General features: G+C 35.3%; 1 protein-coding gene across 1 annotated transcript; it reads left to right on the top strand.

Moving 5' to 3' along the window:
* Nucleotides 1-14,172: 14,172 nt before the first annotated feature.
* LOC149208189 (uncharacterized) lies at nt 14,173-15,135 on the top strand. The gene has a single exon (XM_089394032.1). It carries the CDS (start codon nt 14,613-14,615, stop codon nt 14,910-14,912), a length of 300 nt encoding a protein of 99 aa, XP_089250158.1. The 5' UTR covers nt 14,173-14,612; the 3' UTR covers nt 14,913-15,135.
* The last annotated feature ends 7,911 nt before the right edge of the window (nt 15,136-23,046 follow it).

Raw genomic sequence — 23,046 nt, 5'->3', positions numbered from 1 at the left:
CTGCCCATATCCAATTCACCATGGATCTAGAAAAAGATCAATCTCTTCCATTTTTGGACATCCTCATCTCTCGTCTTCCATATGAATTTCTCTCCCCCCATTTTTATAGGAAAAATATTTACACAACTTGTATCTCTATGCCCATTCACAACATCCCCTTGCTAAAAATTCCATACTCTTCAAAACCCTATTCACTCATGCCACTCGAATTTTTGACCCCTAATTGCTAGAGAAGGAAAGAACCCCATTACAAAATCCTTAATGACTTATGCTTATCTCATCTCCCAAATTAGGATATATTTTCATGGGCTAAGAATCCAATTTCTAAAACTTGCAACTTCTCCTAGCCCCATGCTCTTATCTCTCTTACTTATATCAAACACATCATGAGTTTCATTGCCAAATTCTTAATGAAAAAGAACATTAAGATGATATTAAGACCTCAGAAGAATCTTAATCAATTATTATGATCTTCCAAAGATAAAATCAGATCCCGTGATGGGATTAAGGGCTTATCAAATGCCTTGTTCCTATGGCAATTCTTTCATTAGTCAAACAAGGTATTCTTTCAAATCCTATATCAAGTAATACAAAATTAACACATCTCATAACCACATCTTAAAATATTCCATTTTTTAACATTCCTTCAAAAACAAACACCTCATTTTCTTCGATCAAACCAAAATCTTAATGTAAGCTCACTATTATGCCTCCTGCGTCATCAAAAAAGTGTTTGAAATTAAGAAGCACCTTGTAACTTCAATCAATAAGATGTATATAAACATAGTCAATCTTGGCAACCCCTCATTCATCACCCTGACCACTAATCGAGTTCCTAGAAAATTGCAATAACTAGCCTGCGGTGGGTTGCTAATGAAAGGCTTAAGTATGGTCTGATAATTTCCAACACTACATGTTCTTTCTATTTTTTATGTCAAGGATGAATAAGAACTAGACGTAAGTAATATTTCTCTTTCATTCATTGAGATAAGGTATTCACCACATCACCCACTTTCTCAAATATTTTATTTCTCCTACAATCAATTCATTAAGAGACTACTATGAATGCGAGCACTCGAAGGTGAGCCATTCAAGTTACTATTTTAAATCTTCTTTCCTTAGTAGGCCCTTTTCAGAAGAGCATAAATTTCCCATGCCCCACTCTTTCTCTTAGCTATCTTTCACTTCAAGGTCCTCCATGTGGCCCTCAACCTTAACCTTCCCTTTATCCCCTCCTTTTATTTTAAAACATTCTTTTTTTTGGGCTTTCCTTTCAGTGTTCTTTGAATTCCCTCTCTTAATTTAATATATTTTTAGTGCTATTAAAGAAACCTTAATTAGTAAAATATTTTCCTTCTTGGACACCCTTTTCCCCTTTCCTTTCCTTCCAAGTTTTTATTTTAAAATTCGTCAAACCTTATTTTGCAACAATATTTTATTATGATTATTCTCACACATTATTTATTAATAGTATAATTATCTTTTATTTCGAACATATTACATATCAATTATTGCATCATTTTAAATTATACTATATTCTAGCATGATTAAATACTTATTCTCTCATCATTTTTATATTAATTTGTTAGCTAATTTATATCTCATTTCTATTTTATTACTCTTTCATGAATTTTAAACAATCTATGTAATCCTCTCATCCTAATCCTCTGGTTCTAATTCATTTCATTTAGTTCTCTTTGTTCTTCATTATTTGTCCTAATCTTCTTGTTCTAATTCATTTCATTTAGTTTTCTTCGTTCTTCATAATTTTTGGATTTCAAGCTTAAAGTTGTATTCCAATTTTCCTCATTAATTTCAAAAGCTATAAATTTTCATTTAATAAATAAATTATTTGGTATGTGCTATAACTATATATATATAACATTAATTTCTATACATTTTATTCATTATATTTTAATGTTTAACTAATAGAGAACATGGCTTATTTTTTTGATATTTTTCTTTTTATCATAATTTTGCCTCAATTTGTATTAAAAAAAAACATGTTATTGTAAAGACCATTTTAGCTATTAATTATTTATATTTGACATTAATTTCTATACATATTATTCATTATACTTGAATGTTTAACTAATGGAGAACATGGCCTTTTTTTTATATGTTTTTCTTTTTGACCACGTTATTGAAAAAACCATTTTATCTATTAATTAAACTACACTATTTACTTTTATTATATTTTTTCAACTTAAATAATTTGAAAATAATGATATATTATTTACATTTACATTTTAGAATTATTAATAATATATAGTTATATTTTTTTCAAGTTACATAATTTAAAAATAACGATATATTATTTACATTTAGATTTTATTTTATTTTTTAGAATTATTAATAATATTTAATTATTTTTTTAAATTATTAATAATATGTAATTAAAATTAAGGGAAAAAAAACCATTTAAATTAAATAATAAATTCGAATTAAAAAATTACATTTATTAGTACAATCAGAATTATAGTTTATATGATATAAAACTGCAAATTTTCAACCATTTTATTTTAAAACATACTTCTATTAAGCTCAACGAAATTTACAAATGGTTTAATTAATAATATTGAAATGGATTCATCTAGGAGACATGATACATCGAATCCACATATAGATAATGCTTTTATCTATTTTGTCAATTAAATTAGATATTTATCTAACATGCGGTTAAAATTGAACTAATTAATTTGAGTTGAGTAAGGGGGTTGGATTTGCCGTGTGTAATGAAATTGTTTTTTATTAACTTGTATTTTTCAGACCTAAAGATATAGGTTTTACCATTGGCAATGACGTTTCGAATAACGTCATTTTCATTATCACTTAGTCCATAAACAGAATACCGATGCGTTGCACCAGCGCGCTTCCGATCCCAACGCGTGGCATTGATCAATACTAATTCCAGTCCAAAATACAGATGCTATTCGATCTTATGATGTCCGTTGGTGTCAATTTCATGACTGGTCGTCGCAAATATGGCTGCTTCTGAGTTCTCGGTGTTGGAATATTAATTCCAACTGCAGGTGCAGACACCGTGCAGGCGGACGTGGACAACAACGAACTGCACGAAACCGCTCCTCCAAAACCACCAGCATATCGGACCACCTTCGACATGCAAGCAGTTTCCGTACACAAGGGCCCGATACAATATAATGCAGTCACGTGGTTCGCTGCATACGTAAGCAGAGGTCATTTTTCGGGCGCTATCGTTCAGCAGGAAGAGGCCTCCCGATATTCTTGTCCGCCGTCCGATCTGCTCCATTATTCTCTGCCGTTGATCGTTTGAAACCTGCATACGAGCCTGCAACGAATTAAATACTTTGCGTGGAGTAAAATCAAACTTTCAGTTTGACCGCCGACTTATCAGTAAAAGAATTGATCGCCATGCTGAGAATTAAATGGCATTCGTAAATAGTTGGTGAAATTTTAATGGCTTAAATTATTAAAAAAATATATCATGTATAATTTTGTTTTTGGGTTCATTCATATAAAGAGTGAAAAACAAAATGGTTCGCTGCTGTAATATGTTTTTCCATTAGCACATGGAACGAGTAAAAAACAAAAAGGTTTTATCCTGCTTTTTTTTGTGGTTGACTATAAAATGAAATGGGAGAAGCAGTGGCGCCTGTGTGTGAAATTTCAACGCACAGCAATGTGAATGCAAGCAGCGCGATGGTTGAATGGAAATAGGGATAACTCGTAGCAGCCGAAAAACAAGGGAGATGCACAGCGGTGCATAGTTTTGGGTTGACTTTTTGTGATGAGACTCGAGGTTTGCACAGCAGTGCAATATGTGAATGAAAAACAAAACGGAGACGAGTATTGTATAATGCTAAGGCGAATATGGCACAACAGTGCATAGAATGATGCGCGGTGTGTATACTGCACAGGGTTTCGAACCAAAAGAAAACCAGATTGAAATGTAAGTTGTTTTTTTTGTTGGTTGCCCAAACGAAAGGGGAAGCACATGTATGTATTTCATTTTTGATATAACGAGCCAAATGAATAATGCTCGAAGTTGTAATATTTTACATCAGCACATGTTGTGAAATGAGAAAGGCGCAGCAGCGAAAGAGGGGAGCAGCAAGAATGTTTTTTGTTTTGACCAAAGTGAAGCAAGGTAAATATTGCACAGCAGTGTGGGGAGTATATGCATATAATTGTTATTGGTGGAGCTGCATATAAATTTTTTTTCAGCAGTATGTGTTAAAAATATTTTTCACAGCAGTGAATGTAAAAGGGGTTTTACAGCAGTAAACCCAGCACAGTGTAAATCTCAGGTGAAGACAGAGTTTTGTTTTTTGTTGGCTGAATGTATTTTTGGTGAATCCCTATCAGTAAAAGAGGATGAAGTTTGTATCAGGCATTTTGTTTTAATGAATAGAAATCTTTTTCTGGGTGTAATACTATGTTCTCAGATAATTTTTTTTTTAAAGCTTCCCTGTGCACAAAAGATCCTGTGGAGAGAAAGAGAAACAGAGCATTTGTCTCTGTGTGTGTAGTTTCTTTGTTTTTGGGATTTTACCAGAAAAATCCCCAACAATGGTATCAGAGCTGGTCCAGGCTCTTTGATGGTGACAGAGCTTGTTCAGGCTCTTTGAAGTGTCAAAGAAGCTGAAGGAAAGAATCTTGTTGCAGCAGCAAGTCTTCTCCAGCAGAGTGAAGTCTTAGGCAAAAAGATTCAGGTATTCCTCAAAGTTTTCTTTTTGTTACTGCTGAAGCAGTCAGTGTTTTAAGATACACAGTCAAGTGTTTTGAAAAGTGCAAGAATGGCAAGGTCAAAGAAAAAAGTCTCCAAACCTTCTAAGGTTGTGTCTCCTTCTTCTATTAAAATAGAAAACAATCTATTTGAAAGCATTCTATTTGAGGCTTCAAAGTTTAATGGAAATTTTGATATGTGGGAAATAAAAATGAGGGCTGTCTTACAGTCTCAAGGGGTTGAAATCTGGGAATCAGTGATTGATGACAGCAAGATGGATAGAGAATCTAAGGAGTACAATGCAAAAGCAGCAAAGACTATCTTGGATGGACTCCCTGATTCTATAAAGAGGAATCTAGGAAAATATTCATCAGCAAAGGATATTTGGGACAGACTGCATGACCTTCATGCAAAGGGAGCACTGACCATGACCATCAATGAAGAAGAAAATTCTGAACCCATCATAGAAGCTGAACGTGAGAAGGTTGACCTCATCAAACTTCAAGTAAAAGAAAGGGATGAAGAGCTCACCAAGCTTAAGAAGGAACTTGATGAAAGCAAGAGGAAACATCATGAAGAAGTCATATCCATGACAAATCAGTGGAATAGAGCAAAGAAACAGGAAGACGCCTTGTCAAATCAACTTGAGCAAAGGCACAAGAGAGTGAACAAACTTGTAGAAGAGATTGGACAGTACAAGGTAGAGGTCTCCTCCCTTAAGTCTGAACTACAAGAAGCCAGGAAGCAGGCACAAGAAGCTGAAAAGAAAATGGAGAGCAGTCAAGCAGAAATCTCCAAAATGAAGTCAGATATAATCTCCCTTAAAATAGCAGCAGCTGAAGCTACTCGTAGCAAGGAAGAAACTAAGGAACATCTTACAAAGAAAAATAATGAATGTGAAAAATTGGAAGAAGAGATTGTCCTCCTCAGGAAAAAGGTTGAAGGGATGAACAAAATCATGAAGAGCTCTCAAGCCTTGGATGACATGCTCAGCTATCACAGATCTCCATCTGATAAATCAGGACTTGGGTATGTAGGTGAACCCTCAAACAAGAATGAAAATGCTCTAAGCAAAGGAGATGTGAAGAAGGTAGAAAGAAATGGTGATGCTCCTAGTTCCAGGAAAGGTAAGGACAAAGATCAAGGCTACAATAGAAGAAATCCTACTTCAAGTAGAAAACCAGCTCCAAGAAGAAATGTAGCTGATGTCAAAGAGGCAAGATGCAATGGTTATCATCAAAGGATCTCAAGGTAGCAAGGCTTCAGAAGTGCATCAAGAAAACCTCCATCTCCCAGGTACCAAAATTCATTTTTTGGTTATTGTTATGCTTGCTCAAACTTTGGTCATATGGCAAAAGACTGTAGAGCATTTCATAGAGATAGATGTTGTGGTCTCCTACAACCTCCAAGAAATAATTTTGCAATAAGAAATCATGAATTTTTATTTATGAACAATGTTGAATGTTTCAAGTGTCATAACATTGGGCATATAGCATGTGACTGTAACCTAAGATGGGCTCTTATGCAAGCTAGACCCACACAAAAGAAGAAAGTTACACAAGTATGGAGAAGGAAGGAAATACAACCTGAAAGCCCCTTGAGCTCTCTAGTTGATCTAAGTTTCTTTTGAGAAAACTTTGCTGAAAGAAAACAAGGAATACATTAAAGGGGAGCCTGTAATTCTTGAACATTATTGCTGAAATATATTAACAGTGATTTTTTTATGAAGATCCTTATAGGGGAGAGATATGGAATTAAATCTGCCATAAAAGCAGAGAAAAAAAATCTGCAGGGCATGGAGATTGCATGGAGGATGTATTGCAGCGCAGCAGTCGCAAATGAAATCTTTTTGTTAATCTCTCTGAAATGTAATATGCAGCTATGATGAAAAATGTAATGTTTTTGCTTTGTTTTTTATCACATATGCAATACAATGTGCACAAAAGTGCGGAGAAGAAAAAGGGGCAGCGTTGAAATGTGAAGTGCAGCAGCGAGATAAGAAAAATGCAAAGCAGGGAGACCCGCACAACAATGCGAAGGCAGAACATAGAACAGGGGCAGCATGGAAATTTTTTTTTTGTGGAACACATGGATTGAAATGCATAGCAATGGAATGTAGTTTTCCTTTTATGTAATGTGAGAGAATATACTCACAGCAGAGTGAGTGTAATACACAACAGATGGAAATGTTTTGTATTGGTAATGAAAATGCAAAGCAGTGAGAGGAAAATGAGAAGAGGGCAAAACGCAGCAGAGCGTAAATGCCCAGTGTTTGAGAATGCAATGAAATTTTTCACACAGCAGTGAAAAGGGTAATATAAGTCTTGTTTTTGTTGCTGGAGAATATGTAGTAAAAACACACAGCAGTGTGAATATGAAAAATGCAGCAGCATGAAGTTTTTTTTGTTGAAAAAATGAAATGTAATGGGCATCAACACATGTAAAAGAAATTTTTCTTTACAGCAGTAAATGTAAGAGCAGTGCAGCAGAGAATATGCAGCAGCATAAAAGAATAATGTAATGGGTATGCACAACAGTGCAATGAATGTTTTGTTTTGGAACTGCACTTGAAGCAGTCATTTGGTGAAACCCTCTGTTAAAGAGGAAGGTGCTTTTCAGCACAGTGTCATGGTGAATCCCTCTGTCAAGAGGAAAATGCTTTTCAGCATAGTGTGGTGAATCCCTCTGTCATGAGGAAGGTGCTCTTCAACACAGTCTCAGGTGAATCCCTCTGTTAAGAGGAAGACTATTTTGTTGTTTGTGGAACTGCATCAGAAGCAGTGTTGGTGAATCCCTCTATGTGAGGAAGATATTCTTGTAACAGCAGTTGGTCAATCCCTCTATGTGAGGAAGATGTATTTGTAACAGCAGTGTTGGTGAATCCCTCTATGTGAGGAAGTGTTTGGGTGTGATTGAACGCCCAGCAGTTGAAATTAAAGGGGAGTGTTGGAATATTAATTCCAACTGCAGGTTGCAGACACCGTGCAGGCAGACGTGGACAACAACGAACTGCACGAAACCGCTCCTCCAAAACCACCAGCATATCGGACCGCCTTCGACCTGCAAGCAGTTTCCGTACACAAGGGCCCGATACAATATAATGCAGCCACGTGGTTCGCTGCATACGTAAGCAGAGGTCATTTTTCGGGCGCTATCGTTCAGCAGGAAGAGGCCTCCCGATATTCTTGTCCGCCATCCGATCTACTCCATCATTCTCCGCCGTTGATCGTTTGAAACCTGCATACGATCCTGCAACGAATTAAATACTTTGCATGGAGTAAAATCAAACTTTCAGTTTGACCGCCGACTTATCAGTAAAAGAATTGATCGCCATGCTGAGAATTAAATGGCATTCGTAAATAGTTGGTGAAATTTTAATGGCTTAAATTATTAAAAAAATATATCATGTATAATTTTGTTTTTGGGTTCATTCATATAAAGAGTGAAAAACAAAATGGTTCGCTGCTGTAATATGTTTTTCCATTAGCACATGGAACGAGTAAAAAACAAAAAGGTTTTATCCTGCTTTTTTTTGTGGTTGACTATAAAATGAAATGGGAGAAGCAGTGGCGCCTGTGTGTGAAATTTCAACGCACAACAATGTGAATGCAAGCAGCGCGATGGTTGAATGGAAATAGGGATAACTCGTAGCAGCCGAAAAACAAGGGAGATGCACAGCAGTGCATAGTTTTGGGTTGACTTTTTGTGATGAGACTCGAGGTTTGCACAGCAGTGCAATATGTGAATGAAAAACAAAACGGAGACGAGTATTGTATAATGTTAAGGCGAATATGGCACAGCAGTGCATAGAATGATGCGTGGTGTGTATACTGCATAGGGTTTCGAACCAAAAGAAAACCAGATTGAAATGTAAGTTGTTTTTTTTGTTGGTTGCCCAAACGAAAGGGGAAGCACATGTATGTGTTTCATTTTTGATATAATGAGCCAAATGAATAATGCTCGAAGTTGTAATATTTTACATCAGCACATGTTGTGAAATGAGAAAGGCGCAGCAGCGAAAGAGGGGAGCAGCAAGAATGTTTTTTGTTTTGACCAGAGTGAAGCAAGGTAAATATTGCACAGCAGTGTGGGGAGTATATGCATATAATTGTTATTTGTGGAGCTGCATATAATTTTTTTTCAGCAGTATGTGTTAAAAATATTTTTCACAGCAGTGAATGTAAAAGGGGTTTTACAGCAGTAAACCCAGCACAGTGTAAATCTCAGGTGAAGACAGAGTTTTGTTTTTTGTTGGCTGAATGTATTTTTGGTGAATCCCTCTCAGTAAAAGAGGATGAAGTTTGTACCAGGCATTTTGTTTTAATGAATAGAAATCTTTTTCTGGGTGTAATACTCTGTTCTCAGATAAAAAAAAATTTAAAGCTTCCCTGTGCACAAAAGATGCTGTGAAGAGAAAGAGAAACAAAGCATTGTCTCTGTGTGTGTAGTTTCTTTGTTTTTGGGATTTTACCAGAAAAATCCCCAACAGTGGTATCAGAGCTGGTCCAGGTTCTTTGATGGTGACAGAGCTTGTTCAGGCTCTTTGAAGTGTCAAAGAAGCTGAAGGAAAGAATCTTGTTGCAGCAGCAAGTCTTCTCCAACAGAGTGAAGTCTTAGGCAAAAAGATTCAGGTATTCCTCAAAGTTTTCTTTTTGTTACTGCTGAAGCAGTCAATGTTTTAAGATACATAGTCAAGTGTTTTGAAAAGTGCAAGAATGGCAAGGTCAAAGAAAAAAGTCTCCAAACCTTCTAAGGTTGTGTCTCCCTCTTCTATTAAAATAGAAAACAATCTATTTGAAAGCATTCTATTTGAGGCTTCAAAGTTTAATGGAAATTTTGATATGTGGGAAATAAAAATGAGGGCTGTCTTACAGTCTCAAGGGGTTGAAATCTGGGAATCAGTGATTGATGACAGCAAGATGGATAGAGAATCCAAGGAGTACAATGCAAAAGCAGCAAAGACTATCTTGGATGGACTCCCTGATTCTATAAAGAGGAATCTAAGAAAATATTCATCAGCAAAGGATATTTGGGACAGACTGCATGAACTTCATGCAAAGGGAGCACTGACCATGACCATCAGTGAAGAAGAAAATTCTGAACCCATCATAGAAGCTGAATGTGAGAAGGTTGACCTCATCAAACTTCAAGTAAAAGAAAGGGATGAAGAGCTCGCCAAGCTTAAGAAGGAACTTGATGAAAGCAAGAGGAAACATCATGAAGAAGTCATATCCATGACAAATCAGTTGAATAGAGCAAAGAAACAGGAAGACGCCTTGTCAAATCAACTTGAGCAAAGGCACAAGAGAGTGAACAAACTTGTAGAAGAGATTGGACAGTACAAGGTAGAGGTCTCCTCCCTTAAGTCTGAACTACAAGAAGCCAGGAAGCAGGCACAAGAAGCTGAAAAGAAAATGGAGAGCAGTCAAGCAGAAATCTCCAAAATGAAGTCAGATATAATCTCCCTTAAAATAGCAGCAGCTGAAGCTACTCGTAGCAAGGAAGAAACTGAGGAACATCTTACAAAGAAAAATAATGAATGTGAAAAATTGGAAGAAGAGATTGTCCTCTTCAGGAAAAAGGTTGAAGGGATGAACAAAATCATGAAGAGCTCTCAAGCCTTGGATGACATGCTCAGTTATCACAGATCTCCATCTGATAAATCAGGACTTGGGTATGTAGGTGAACCCTCAAACAAGAATGAAAATGCTCTAAGCAAAGGAGATGTGAAGAAGGTAGAAAGAAATGGTGATGCTCCTAGTTCCAGGAAAGGCAAGGAGAAAGATCAAGGCTACAATAGAAGAAATCCTACTCCAAGTAGAAAACCAGCTCCAAGAAGAAATGTAGCTGATGTCAAAGAGGCAAGATGCAATGGTTATCATCAAAGGATCTCAAGGTAGCAAGGCTTCAGAAGTGCATCAAGAAAACCTCCATCTCCCAGGTACCAAAATTCATTTTTTGGTTATTGTTATGCTTGCTCAAACTTTGGTCATATGGCAAAAGACTGTAGAGCATTTCATAGAGATAGATGTTGTGGTCTCCTACAACCTCCAAGAAATAATTTTGCAATAAGAAATCATGAATTTTTATTCATGAACAATGTTGAATTTTTCAAGTGTCATAACATTGGGCATATGGCACGTGACTGTAACTTAAGATGGGCTCCTATACAAGCTAGACCCACACAAAAGAAGAAAGTTACACAAGTATGGAGAAGGAAGGAAATACAGCCTGAAAGCCCCTTGAGCTCCCTAGTTGATCTAAGTTTCTTTTGAGAAAACTTTGCTGAAAGAAAACAAGGCATACATTAAAGGGGAGCCTGTAATTCTTGAACATTATTGCTGAAATATATTAACAGTGATTTTTTTATAAAGATCCTTATAGGGGAGAGATATGGAATTAAATCTGCCATAAAAGCAGAGAAAAAAAATCTGCAGGGCATGGAGATTGCGTGGAGGATGTATTGCAGCGCAGCAGTCGCAAATGAAATCTTTTTGTTAATCTCTCTGAAATGTAATATGCAGCGATGATGAAAAATGTAATGTTTTTGCTTTGTTTTTTATCACATATGCAATACAATGTGCACAGAAGTGCGGAGAAGAAAAAGGGGCAGCGTTGAAATGTGAAGTGCAGCAGCGAGATAAGAAAAATGCAAAGCAAGGAGACCCGCACAATAGTGCAAAGGCAGAACATAGAACAGGGGCAGCATGGAAATTTTTTTTTTGTGGAACACATGGATTGAAATGCATAGCAATGAAATGTAGTTTTCCTTTTATGTAATGTGAGAGAATATACTCACAGCAGAGTGAGTGTAATACACAGCAGATGGAAATGTTTTGTATTGGTAATGAAAACGCAAAGCAGTGAGAGGAAAATGAGAAGAGGGCAAAACGCAGCAGAGCGTAAATGCCCAGTGTTTGAGAATGCAATGAAATTTTTCACACATCAGTGAAAAGGGTAATATAAGTCTTGTTTTTGTTGTTGGAGAATATGTAGTAAAAACACACAGCAGTGTGAATATGAAAAATGCAGCAGCATGAAGTTTTTTTTGTTGAAGAAATGAAATGTAATGGGCAGCGGCACATGTAAAAGAAATTTTTCTTTACAGCAGTAAATGTAAGAGCAGTGCAGCAGAGAATATGCAGCAGCATAAAAGAACAATGTAATGGGTATGCACAACAGTGCAATGAATGTTTTGTTTTGGAACTGCACTTGAAGCAGTCATTTGGTGAAACCCTCTGTTAAAGAGGAAGGTGCTTTTCAGCACAGTGTCATGGCGAATCCCTCTGTCAAGAGGAAAATGCTTTTCAGCATAGTGTGGTGAATCCTTCTGTCATGAGAAAGGTGCTCTTCAGCACAGTCTCAGGTGAATCCCTCTGTTAAGAGGAAGACTATTTTGTTGTTTGTGGAACTGCATCAGAAGCAGTGTTGGTGAATCCCTCTATGTGAGGAAGATATTCTTGTAACAGCAGTTGGTCAATCCCTCTATGTGAGGAAGATGTATTTGTAACAGCAGTGTTGGTGAATCCCTCTATGTGAGGAAGTGTTTGGGTATGATTGAACGCCCAGCAGTTGAAATTAAAGGGGAGTGTTGGAATATTAATTCCAACTGCAGGTTGCAGACACCGTGCAGGCGGACGTGGACAACAACGAACTGCATGAAACCGCTCCTCCAAAACCACCAGCATATCGGACCGCCTTCGACCTGCAAGCAGTTTCCGTACACAAGGGCCCGATACAATATAATGCAGCCACGTGGTTCGCTGCATACGTAAGCAGTGGTCATTTTTCGGGCGCTATCGTTCAGCAGGAAGAGGCCTCCCGATATTCTTGTCCGCCGTCCGATCTGCTCCATCATTCTCCGTCGTTGATCGTTTGAAACCTGCATACGAGCCTGCAACGAATTAAATACTTTGCGTGGAGTAAAATCAAACTTTCAGTTTGACCGCCGACTTATCAGTAAAAGAATTGATCGCCATGCTGAGAATTAAATGGCATTCGTAAATAGCTGGTGAAATTTTAATGGCTTAAATTATTAAAAAAATATATCATGTATAATTTTGTTTTTGGGTTCATTCATATAAAGAGTGAAAAACAAAATGGTTCGCTGCTGTAATATGTTTTTCCATTAGCACATGGAACGAGTAAAAAACAAAAAGGTTTTATCCTGCTTTTTTTTTGTGGTTGACTATAAAATGAAATGGGAGAAGCAGTTGCGCCTGTGTGTGAAATTTCAACGCACAACAATGTGAATGCAAGCAGCGCGATGGTTGAATGGAAATAGGGATAACTCGTAACAGCCAAAAAACCAAGGGAGATGCACAGCAGTGCATAGTTTTGGGTTGACTTTTTGTGATGAGACTCGAGTTTTGCACAGCAGTGCAATATGTGAATGAAAAACAAAACGGAGATGAGTATTGTATAATGCTAATGCGAATATGGCACAGCAGTGCATAGAATGATGCGTGGTGTGTATACTGCACAGGGTTTCGAACCAAAAGAAAACCAGATTGAAATGTAAGTTGTTTTTTTTGTTGGTTGCCCAAACGAAAGGGGAAGCACATGTATGTGTTTCATTTTTGATATAACGAGCCAAATGAATAATGCTCGAAGTTGTAATATTTTACATCAGCACATGTTGTGAAATGAGAAAGGCGCAGCAGCGAAAGAGGGGAGCAGCAAGAATGTTTTTTGTTTTGACCAGAGTGAAGCAAGGTAAATATTGCACAGCAGTGTGGGGAGTATATGCATATAATTGTTATTTGTGGAGCTGCATATAAATTTTTTTTCAGCAGTATGTGTTAAAAATATTTTTCACAGCAGTGAATGTAAAAGGGGTTTTACAGCAGTAAACCCAACACAGTGTAAATCTCAGGTGAAGACAGAGTTTTGTTTTTTGTTGGCTGAATGTGTTTTTGGTGAATCCCTCTCAGTAAAAGAGGATGAAGTTTGTATCAGGCATTTTGTTTTAATGAATAGAAATCTTTTTCTGGGTGTAATACTCTGTTCTCAGATAAAAAAAATTAAAGTTTCCCTGTGCACAAAAGATGTTGTGGAGAGAAAGAGAAACAGAGCATTGTGTAGTTTCTTTGTTTTTGGGATTTTACCAGAAAAATCCCCAACACTGGCGCGGGGAAAATACATGGAATTTCATTTGGAAAACATATAACGTGGCCCAACTTGGAACGCTTGAGTTCACATAGTGAATACGTGGACCAATGGCATCAACAAGAAAATTCCTCTAACGGTTTTCATGAAATCTCATATTGAGAAAATCGCCATGATTCATTTTTTGGTTTTAGTATAGTGAAATTATTTATAAAATATGGACGGGGAACGAAATCGTCGTGGATAATTCCTGGGCTTAGAATTCTAAACGCGTCATCAGATATTCGAGCTTTGGGGAAGAATCGTATATGTATAGTTCATATATATATATATATATATATATATATGAGCCCCACATATGATTATATGCTTATACATAGAATCCCATGCTTCATATGCACTGAGTAATTTAATTGCTCTCTGGTTTTCTCTGTTATATGACCTGGTGCACACTGCACATAGATAGGCTGCCAGGATACATCCGCATTGAATAATTTGATCTTCATTTTGTTTTGCTACTCTATAGCCAGCCTGCTTTGCCTGAATTGCTGTTATTTCATGTCGAGTTTTGGAGTACAGACCGTTCTATGAGAAAACGACTCTATGCCATGGCAAGAATTTTCTTTCACGCAAAGCTGGAGGTAGCTCTTCTCTAAGGATTTATGTTTGGAAACGCAGCTACTCCAGTAACAGTAATGTATCAATTCACTCTGATAGTGAGAATGCTAGCGAAAAGCTAACGATAGCAGGAAGAGAGAATGGTATTTTTCCTTCAGATACTCTGGATAGAAGAGCCATGAGATGGTGGCTTCCTCTCCTTGATTGGTTCCAGGCTGATCAGGACCGGCGGGCAGACTTTCAAATAAACGAGTCAAAAACAAAAGGCAATGCCATCGATAAGAGTTCAGATGATATTGAAGAAGAAATGGAGCAAGTTTCAGCCAAGCGTTCCAAGTTTGTAAGGGGGCGTTTGACTCCAGAGAAGGCAAAGATACTGAGGAAAAACCTTCGGGAAACTTCTAGCCCTCGTGATATTATGTATCGTTCTGCCATTGCTTCTCGTCTTGCCTCACCAGATACTGAGGTTCACACCTGAATACTTTGATAAATAAAGGGTTTTCAGGTGTAAACTTATATCTAAGGTTTATCCTTGTAAATAATATAATTTACATAAACTCTTATGTTCAACAAAATCGTCAGCTGCATTTGTCTACAGACCACTCTATGGTTGGTAAGGAATAGTATTGTATCTCATCCATAATATGGTGGGCAAATGCAAACGCATACACAAGCAATGAATCGAATATTTTTTGAACTAAATTTAGATCGGATCTTTTACGAGATAGGATTTATCGGATGGATTTAAAAAATAAAAATGAAAAATAAGCTCAATTATTTCAAAATATTTTCATCTATATTGTGATCCTATTTAGTCAAGGATAAGTTATCGAAATCATTATATAAAATTGAAAGTTTTTAGAATGTAAGTAAATAGTTTTGTCATAACAACACTAGGGGGTTTTAAGATGATATTTATTATAAGTTTTGGGTGAATTGTCTTTACGTGAGACCAAAAAAAACTGTGTATTATTTTAAATATTGTGTTTAAGTGTGTTTCAAATTATTGTTTTAAAAATGGTCTCTACAAAGGCAATATATAACACAAGCGTTATTGTAGGAGACAATTTCATTTTTGTTTCCCTAAAAATAATAATTGGGATTTAAAAAGATATATTGTTACAATGTGTCTTTCACTCCAGCTACCATATCTCTAAAGACAATAAAAAATTGTTTAAAAACAATACAATATTAATTTTGCCTCAATTTTATCTCTTTATAGAAATTATAAAACAATGAATCCAGAAAAAATATCTCACCATTTAAATAAATCAATATATAGAAGATTTAATTAAAAATAAACAACAATAATTACAATATCATTGATTAATTCATGTTAGGGCATAGTGGAATTAATGATTTTGTGGTACAAACATGCCAGCTTTAATCTATTGAGATCATCATCGAAGACTAGTCTAGGTTGCTTCTATTGAAATTAGCATCGAAGTCTATTCTAAATTGCTTCTTTATGAAAGTCATAGTATCCAGTGCCATTTTTTAATCATTATACATGATATTCTTCTATTTATTTGATCCCCACTTCTATCTTTTCTCTTCAATCTCCAATCGAGACCAGTTTTCCCATTGTTACTTCAAAACTTGTCTTTTACTCAGTTCTACACAAAATTTCTCAACCGACACAATTATTCATAAAATAAATTCCCTACTAATATTAGCAGCAAAACATATATTTTGGTTACATTATATAAAACTAGTAATTTGGTGAGGTACAAAGGAACAGGGATAAGAAGAGTGGGAAAATAAATAGCCAAACAATGTTTCATTTATTCACTTTGCATTCTTCAATTTCTCATTGGAAAAAAATAGCCAAAGAATGTTTCGTTTATTCACTTTTCATTCTTCAATTTCTCATTGAAAATGACATAACATGGAAAAAACTAAAAAAAAGATAACTCACATCCAACGTTGAATTCAATTAACAATATTGATTGGATAACCAGTTACCATTTCTCGTAGTTCATAAAAAATTTGAATCCCACTGAGCTGCAATACATACGTCTGATGTGCTCTGTAAATGATGTCTATATCTTCTCAGTATATCAGCATTCAGTCTTCTCTGATTAAAACCCATGGCATCGAATTTGTCACGACTAAACTGCTCCATTTCCCTAATCTCTATTAAGTATTTACCACTAAATGAATTTGTGTGAGACATCACTAAACACAGAGCGCTCACACACACATTAGAGTTCCCTTTAGAAGCATTGTGGACAGTAACATAAATTTCTACTTTCAATAGAGAGAATAAAAGTAGTATCTGTGCTTACTCCCTGCAGCTCGGAAGGAACATTGGAACATAGAAATCCTTTACATCAGATGCTTTCTTCTAAATTATTCAATCACAGAAGTGGTGTTGCTGAAGTTATCGTACTTATAACTGGGCTCAATCGGTTCAACCAATGAGGATTCAGAGAATTTGACAGCCACTCAACCTAAAATTTTCCAACCCATGTATCTGTGAGCACAACATGAAAATAATCAGAAGAAATCTAATGGAATTACGAGAAGATGGAACGGAATTGTCATTGAAGCAAATCTAAAAGTGGCATTGGTGAATTCGTCATACTTATAAATGGGCTCAAGCGGTTCAGCTGCTCAGGATTTATTGAGATTTTGAAAATATGTCCTTTAGAATTTGCAAACCCATATATCTATGCACACAACATAAAAATAATCAAAAGAAATTGATTGGAATTATAAAAAGAAATTATTATTGAAGCAGCGAATCACAGATTGATTTGTTAAAACTAGGAACAAATTGGAAGATACTCGCGAAACTAATAAAGGGGAGCTTAATTTAATATCCTTAAGTTCCCAGCATCATGACAGTGGCTTGGGGATTACTTCCAGGAGATCTATTGAAGGTTGATCCATCAATCACCCTAAGAGAATAAATCCCTTGAACTTGGTATTTATCATTGAGTACGTTGTTCACTTGGCAACCACCATGATAGTGCCACGAGGTACAAAAATTCATAATGATTCCATTTCCTTGTCATCGCTTTTATTTACAAAGGACATACCACCATTAAAAGGCTTTGTAAAAAAAATTGGGAATTGTTTAGTGAATCCTTTGTATGGTTCTCAATCTTTTCACACAATTTTCTATATGCTTTAGATGAAAAGAATCATTGAATCTGACATAAGGATCTTCATGAAAATCCTGAGACCTAAGACAGAGCCCCCGCCCTTGGATAGACGCCCAACAACGAACTCAAAAATGCTTACAACAATAATATAACTACCAAAGGATTGATTGAATGTATATGTGTCTCGCTCTTCTTCATCTGGGCTGTAGTTACGAGGATCATAATTGGATGATGACTCCACCAAAATCTCTCAAAATCTTGTTGTATGCATGGATCAAACCCTCAACCTCGCCATCGTAACCGTTGTTGCCGCCTCGCAACTCAGACGTCGACTTGGCCTTGACTAGGTTTTCTATCCAGTCTCTCGATCTCGATATGGATGAACTGTTGCACTAGCTATGCTCTGGATTATATCCGCAAGCCCTTGAGGTTAATACGGTAGCGTAACAGATGAATCGACAGGTTCGACAGTCACGGTTACACATGTGACTTTTTTATTGGAAAAAGGAGAACACGTGTCAAATTTTGATTGGTTGGAGGACAATAAAAATTAAGCTCTTTGATCGCGAAATGGAACAGTGTTTACACACCGAAATCCATAGAGAAAATGCCTTTCAGCGTAACAAGTCTGGGAGACAGATACAATACTTGCCGACAACGATGGAAAATAAATAGTGCCCATTGTTACTTCCGTAAAAAGTTTAATTTATAACCAAATAAAATTACTCTATAAATAAAAGTAAATCTAAAGGTTACGTCTAGAAAAAATATGTTTCACTCGAAGTACCCATAGTTGAACGTCCACTACTATATTGAGCTATAAATACAAATAAATCTAAAGATTTAGAATCGAACAGAGTATGAGATGGAATTACATCAATCCATTACGTCATTGAAAGTTCCAATAACTTAATGCCCACTACCATATTGAGCTCAGTCCTGATTTATTTTATCCTGTTTTCTAGTTTCTTATCCTCAACTAATTTTCAACTACCCAACCTTGTCATTAGAAACTATGTTTTTCTTTTCTCAGAATATCTATATATATACACACTACCCAACTTTGTCATTAGAAACTAGGTTTTTCTTTTCTGAGAATATATATATATATATACACTATTAAAAAACTTAACTTTATAAAAATAACAAATACTAAAATCCTGCCATACATGAGGCTAAACTGTAACAAAGGGTAGTAATTAGTCTCATGTATGGGTCTAAGGCTAGACACTACTTGAAATCTCATGACGGCATTTTAGCCACAATAATGATACTATAATATACCAGATTTCTTGCAAATATTAACTTGGTTGAAACCACATTTTGGTCTTGGAGTATAAACTAAAAATTTCTTTGATTGGCTAAGAGCTTATCTTTTTCAAATGTAAGGAAACAAATTAACAGCGCAAAACTCAAAGGCATTTGGAAAATATGGGAATCTATCCCCTTATAGACCACTAGTGGATTATTTCATGTGACCAAGTTGTGTGCACAAGATGATGTTACTACACAATAAGGTATTCAGATTGTATCATACATAAAATGATTTTATTTTATATAATTTTGTAACTATGATATCAAATTAAAACTAGCAAATCAATCTGTGCGTTAATCACATCATAACATTTTACATATACCAACAACCTCATTACCTTAGTCCATTGGGTAATGTGTCACTTGGCTAGTGGGAAGAGAGACAAGGGCATCTTTCCAATCATTCCAAGGCATTCCATTCATGCACTAATGAGCATAAAATGTTTTTATTTTATATAATTTTATAACAATGATATCAAATTAAAACTAGCAAATCAATTCATGTGTTAATCATATCATAACATTTTACATATACCAACAGCAACCTCATTACCTCAGTCCATTGTAATTTGTCCCTTGGCTAGTGGGAAGGGAGCCAAGACATCTTTGCAATCATTCCAAGACATTTCATCCATGCACTAATGAGCAAAGGCATTGTGGAAATGACAACCATTATAGTAATGTTAATAATCAATACAAAGAACCTGTAAGGATACATATGAACTATTGCATAGGTAAATAGATATGCATCACCATATGGAACAATTCTTAGAACCAAAGATGAAAGTAATTAATAAATGAAAATTACATTGAACAAAAAATTAACTAGCCAAACCTTATCGAACTTGTGTGGCTACTAGTTAAACACGTCAATTTTCAAACTTGATCCTTGAACTATGGAAAACATAATGACTTAAGCTATGAAGGGACCCCATGTACCATGAGTAAGGAGTAGCCTACATCCTCTCTAACATGTCCACACTACTCTCAACAATCTCAGGGTTTGGGAGGTTAATCTCGTCTCTAAGCTAGAAAAGCTATAAAAGAAAAGGGGGTGGGAAACCATTGGCTCCCTAACAAGCAACCATTTGGGTCCAACATTGATGGCTTGGAGTCAATCATTATTAACCCAAATCTTGATGTTACTAGCTAGGTCCAACTGATAGAAACCATGATGATCCACAATACAATGTTGTCCTCTACTCATCGCTGCCAAATGTTTCCCGCAATGTGTTTATTCCTAGGCCACTACATTTATGGTGCACTACTTTTTGTATTAAATACACACACACAAGGGGTTAGCTCAACAAATTGTTGCCAATGTTAATGGGTATTTGGCTATGCGGGCAAGTCCCTAATTCAACTCCCCCTAGGTAAGTTGCAATAGGCTGTCAACTGGTTTACTATGGATGTCATCCATAAGTGTTGAGAAGCATCCTATAACATACCAAACAATACACCTAATTTGACTACATATTAGAAAATACCTCCAAAATTCACATTATTTAACCCCCTACCAATATGAACCCAATACAGCTTCCTAATTTAAAAAACCCTCATTTCACTCGATATTGTAGGTATCCATTTTTCATTAATATTTTTTATACCCCTTTATATTTTTTCATTAAGTTTGAGCTCCATTTTTTATACTTGCCAATATAAAAAACCATTACCCCCTGTATATCCACCAATATAGTATGTCATTTTTTCCTCAATATATATCTCCTAATATGAATTCATGTAGTATGGTATTGCTCCCCCAGTGAAACCCCATTGGTATATACCCTTGTCTAATAAGTCCATAACCACCTTTTGAAAAAACACCTCACTTGAATGGTGTAAAATTACACAACTCTATTTCTAATTGATATCATATCATCTTGTGATCTTCACAATTTAACATACAAAGTGGTGTAAGATTTTAGATACTTAATGTAGCACATTCTCCTATGATTGTCATGTTTCTCTTGTACACACGTGTATTTATGTTTCTAGCACATGTGTCTAGATTTTATACACTTTCCTTAATATACTATATTTGTTCCTCTGTAGTGCACTCATAAAAACAATGTTTTAGAATTTGGATAATTCCATATTTTTTAGAATTTACACTCGGATATTCCACAGTTTTCATTTTTGCTTTGTCGACGTTTCGAGTCTAGACCCAGAATCATCATCATGATGAGTCTGGGTCTAGACTCGAAACGTCGACAAAGCAAAAATGAAAACTGTGGAATATCCGAGTGTAAATTCTAAAAAATATGCAATTATCATGATGAGTCTGGGTCTAGACTCGAAACGTCGACAAAGAAAAAATGAAAACTGTGGAATATCCGAGTGTAAATTCTAAAAAACCTGACCACAGAAATCTACAATCCAATTCCATATTTCTCAACGCAATTACTTATATAACTCACAAGGTTTTTTAAACTTATAGAAGAATTGATTTTTTTCACTATCATCAATATATGACTAAAGTATATTTATAAATGTAAAATATTACAAATTAATGATTACATAATATTAAATTATTTAATTTTTATGAATATATTTTAGAGTTTTGTTATTTTAATTTTTTTTGTTATTATATATAATCAATAAATTGTTAATAGTTTTTTGAGCAAACTCTATGAATTGTAATGAAATGTCCAACATTTCAAGTGGAAATTCCAATATTGATCATCATGAACAAATAAAACTGAATGAAGGATTCCATGAATTAGGAATAAGAGGATTATATAGGGTGATTAAAAGACGTAACCGTTGGAGGGAAAAAAATCTATAAATATTGGAAACGGTTTCGAGATTATGAAAAACAGTAAAAATGGGATAGAAATTAGATAATGAATCAATGTAATTATTATGATAAAATAAGGGTTTAATCATGGTATAAATATTTCATAAAATAAGAACAATATAGTAAGTATGTAAAATAGTTTCTATTTCACACAACATAAAATGGTTTAATAATTAAATACAAAATATTTTGGAAATAAAAAGGGGAATACAATATTACTAAATACCAATAATTCATGTGAAGTGATAGTGATGACAGTAAAATAATGATGGGAGAATTTGAGAATAGAAACCGTAAATGAAAGGAGAAGGAAAAGATGGGTCGGCGTTCAAGAAGGAAAATTGTTTACCAAATGGAGGTTCAACTAATGACACAAAAAATTCTTCTGAGTTAGCTTCAAATCCCAAAGAATGGAATGAAAATAATAGTAAAATGTCATCCCACAATGAAGAGGGAACATAAATAAAAGGTGGAGTGGGAAGAGCAGTGCAGGGGAGAGATGGGTTAAAGGAAAATTAAGTTTGATGGCCAGGGGGGAATGAGAAATAAAAGAGAGCTAAAAGAAAGAGTCAGGGAGGGGGAGATTGACTAGGAATTGGATTAGTGGTCAAGGTGATGAATGAAGGGTTTTCAACATTGGCTGAGTCTACATCCATCTTCTCAATTAAAGTTATCAAGGTGATTCCTAATTTCAAGAGCTTCATCAATGATCCAGGAGACGTAATGGGAAGATGATGCTAAGATTTTGGTTTATTTAAAGTAAATAAGTTTTTAATTTTAAAGAATATTTAGAAATGGGATATTTAGAGTTATAGTTATGGGTTTTGTCATTAATGTGTTCCTTTATATGATATTTAAATAATGCCAACTTTGACTAATGTAATCCTTTCCATAGGACCAAGGGATTTAGAGTACCCTTAATCCCATCATGGGATCAAAATAATTGATTAAGCATCTTGTAGGGATTTACTACAATCTTAATCTCCTTTTTCATTAAGGTTTCCGTAATGAGATCCATGGTGCCTTGAATCAAAGGAAGAGAAATAATATTACGGGGCTAGGAGACGGTGGAAGTTTTATAAATTAGATTTTCATGCCGATGAACATATTCTTAATTCGGGAGATGGGGTATGTAATGCCTCTAAGTCTATGATTTAAAAAAACTTTATGACCAAGGTGAGTTAAATGTTAAGTTTTGGACAATTTTACTTTTGGTAATTTTATATCATGTATTTAATGACAATGTTTGATATTAAATGTGATATGAATTTGTGTTGTTATCTAGATATTACATGTCCTTAAGAATATAGCGAATAATAATGAAAAATGGTAATGGTTTGGAAAGAAAAAAATGTTAATGTTTTTCAAAGAGTAAATAACGCTCAATCCAA

This window comes from Pinus tabuliformis, chromosome 1_2, assembly GCF_031772625.1.
Source record: "Pinus tabuliformis cultivar Carrire ecotype Pingquan chromosome 1_2, CPIR1, whole genome shotgun sequence".
In the NCBI taxonomy this organism is placed as follows: domain Eukaryota; kingdom Viridiplantae; phylum Streptophyta; class Pinopsida; order Pinales; family Pinaceae; genus Pinus; species Pinus tabuliformis.
The sequence above is the reverse complement of the archived record's forward strand: the minus strand, read 5'-3'. Positions and strand labels throughout refer to the sequence as shown.

Coding starts and splice junctions, on each gene's coding strand:
- LOC149208189 (XM_089394032.1), top strand. CDS start 14,613: ATGAGATGGTGGCTTCCTCTCCTTGATTGGTTCCAGGCTGATCAGGAC.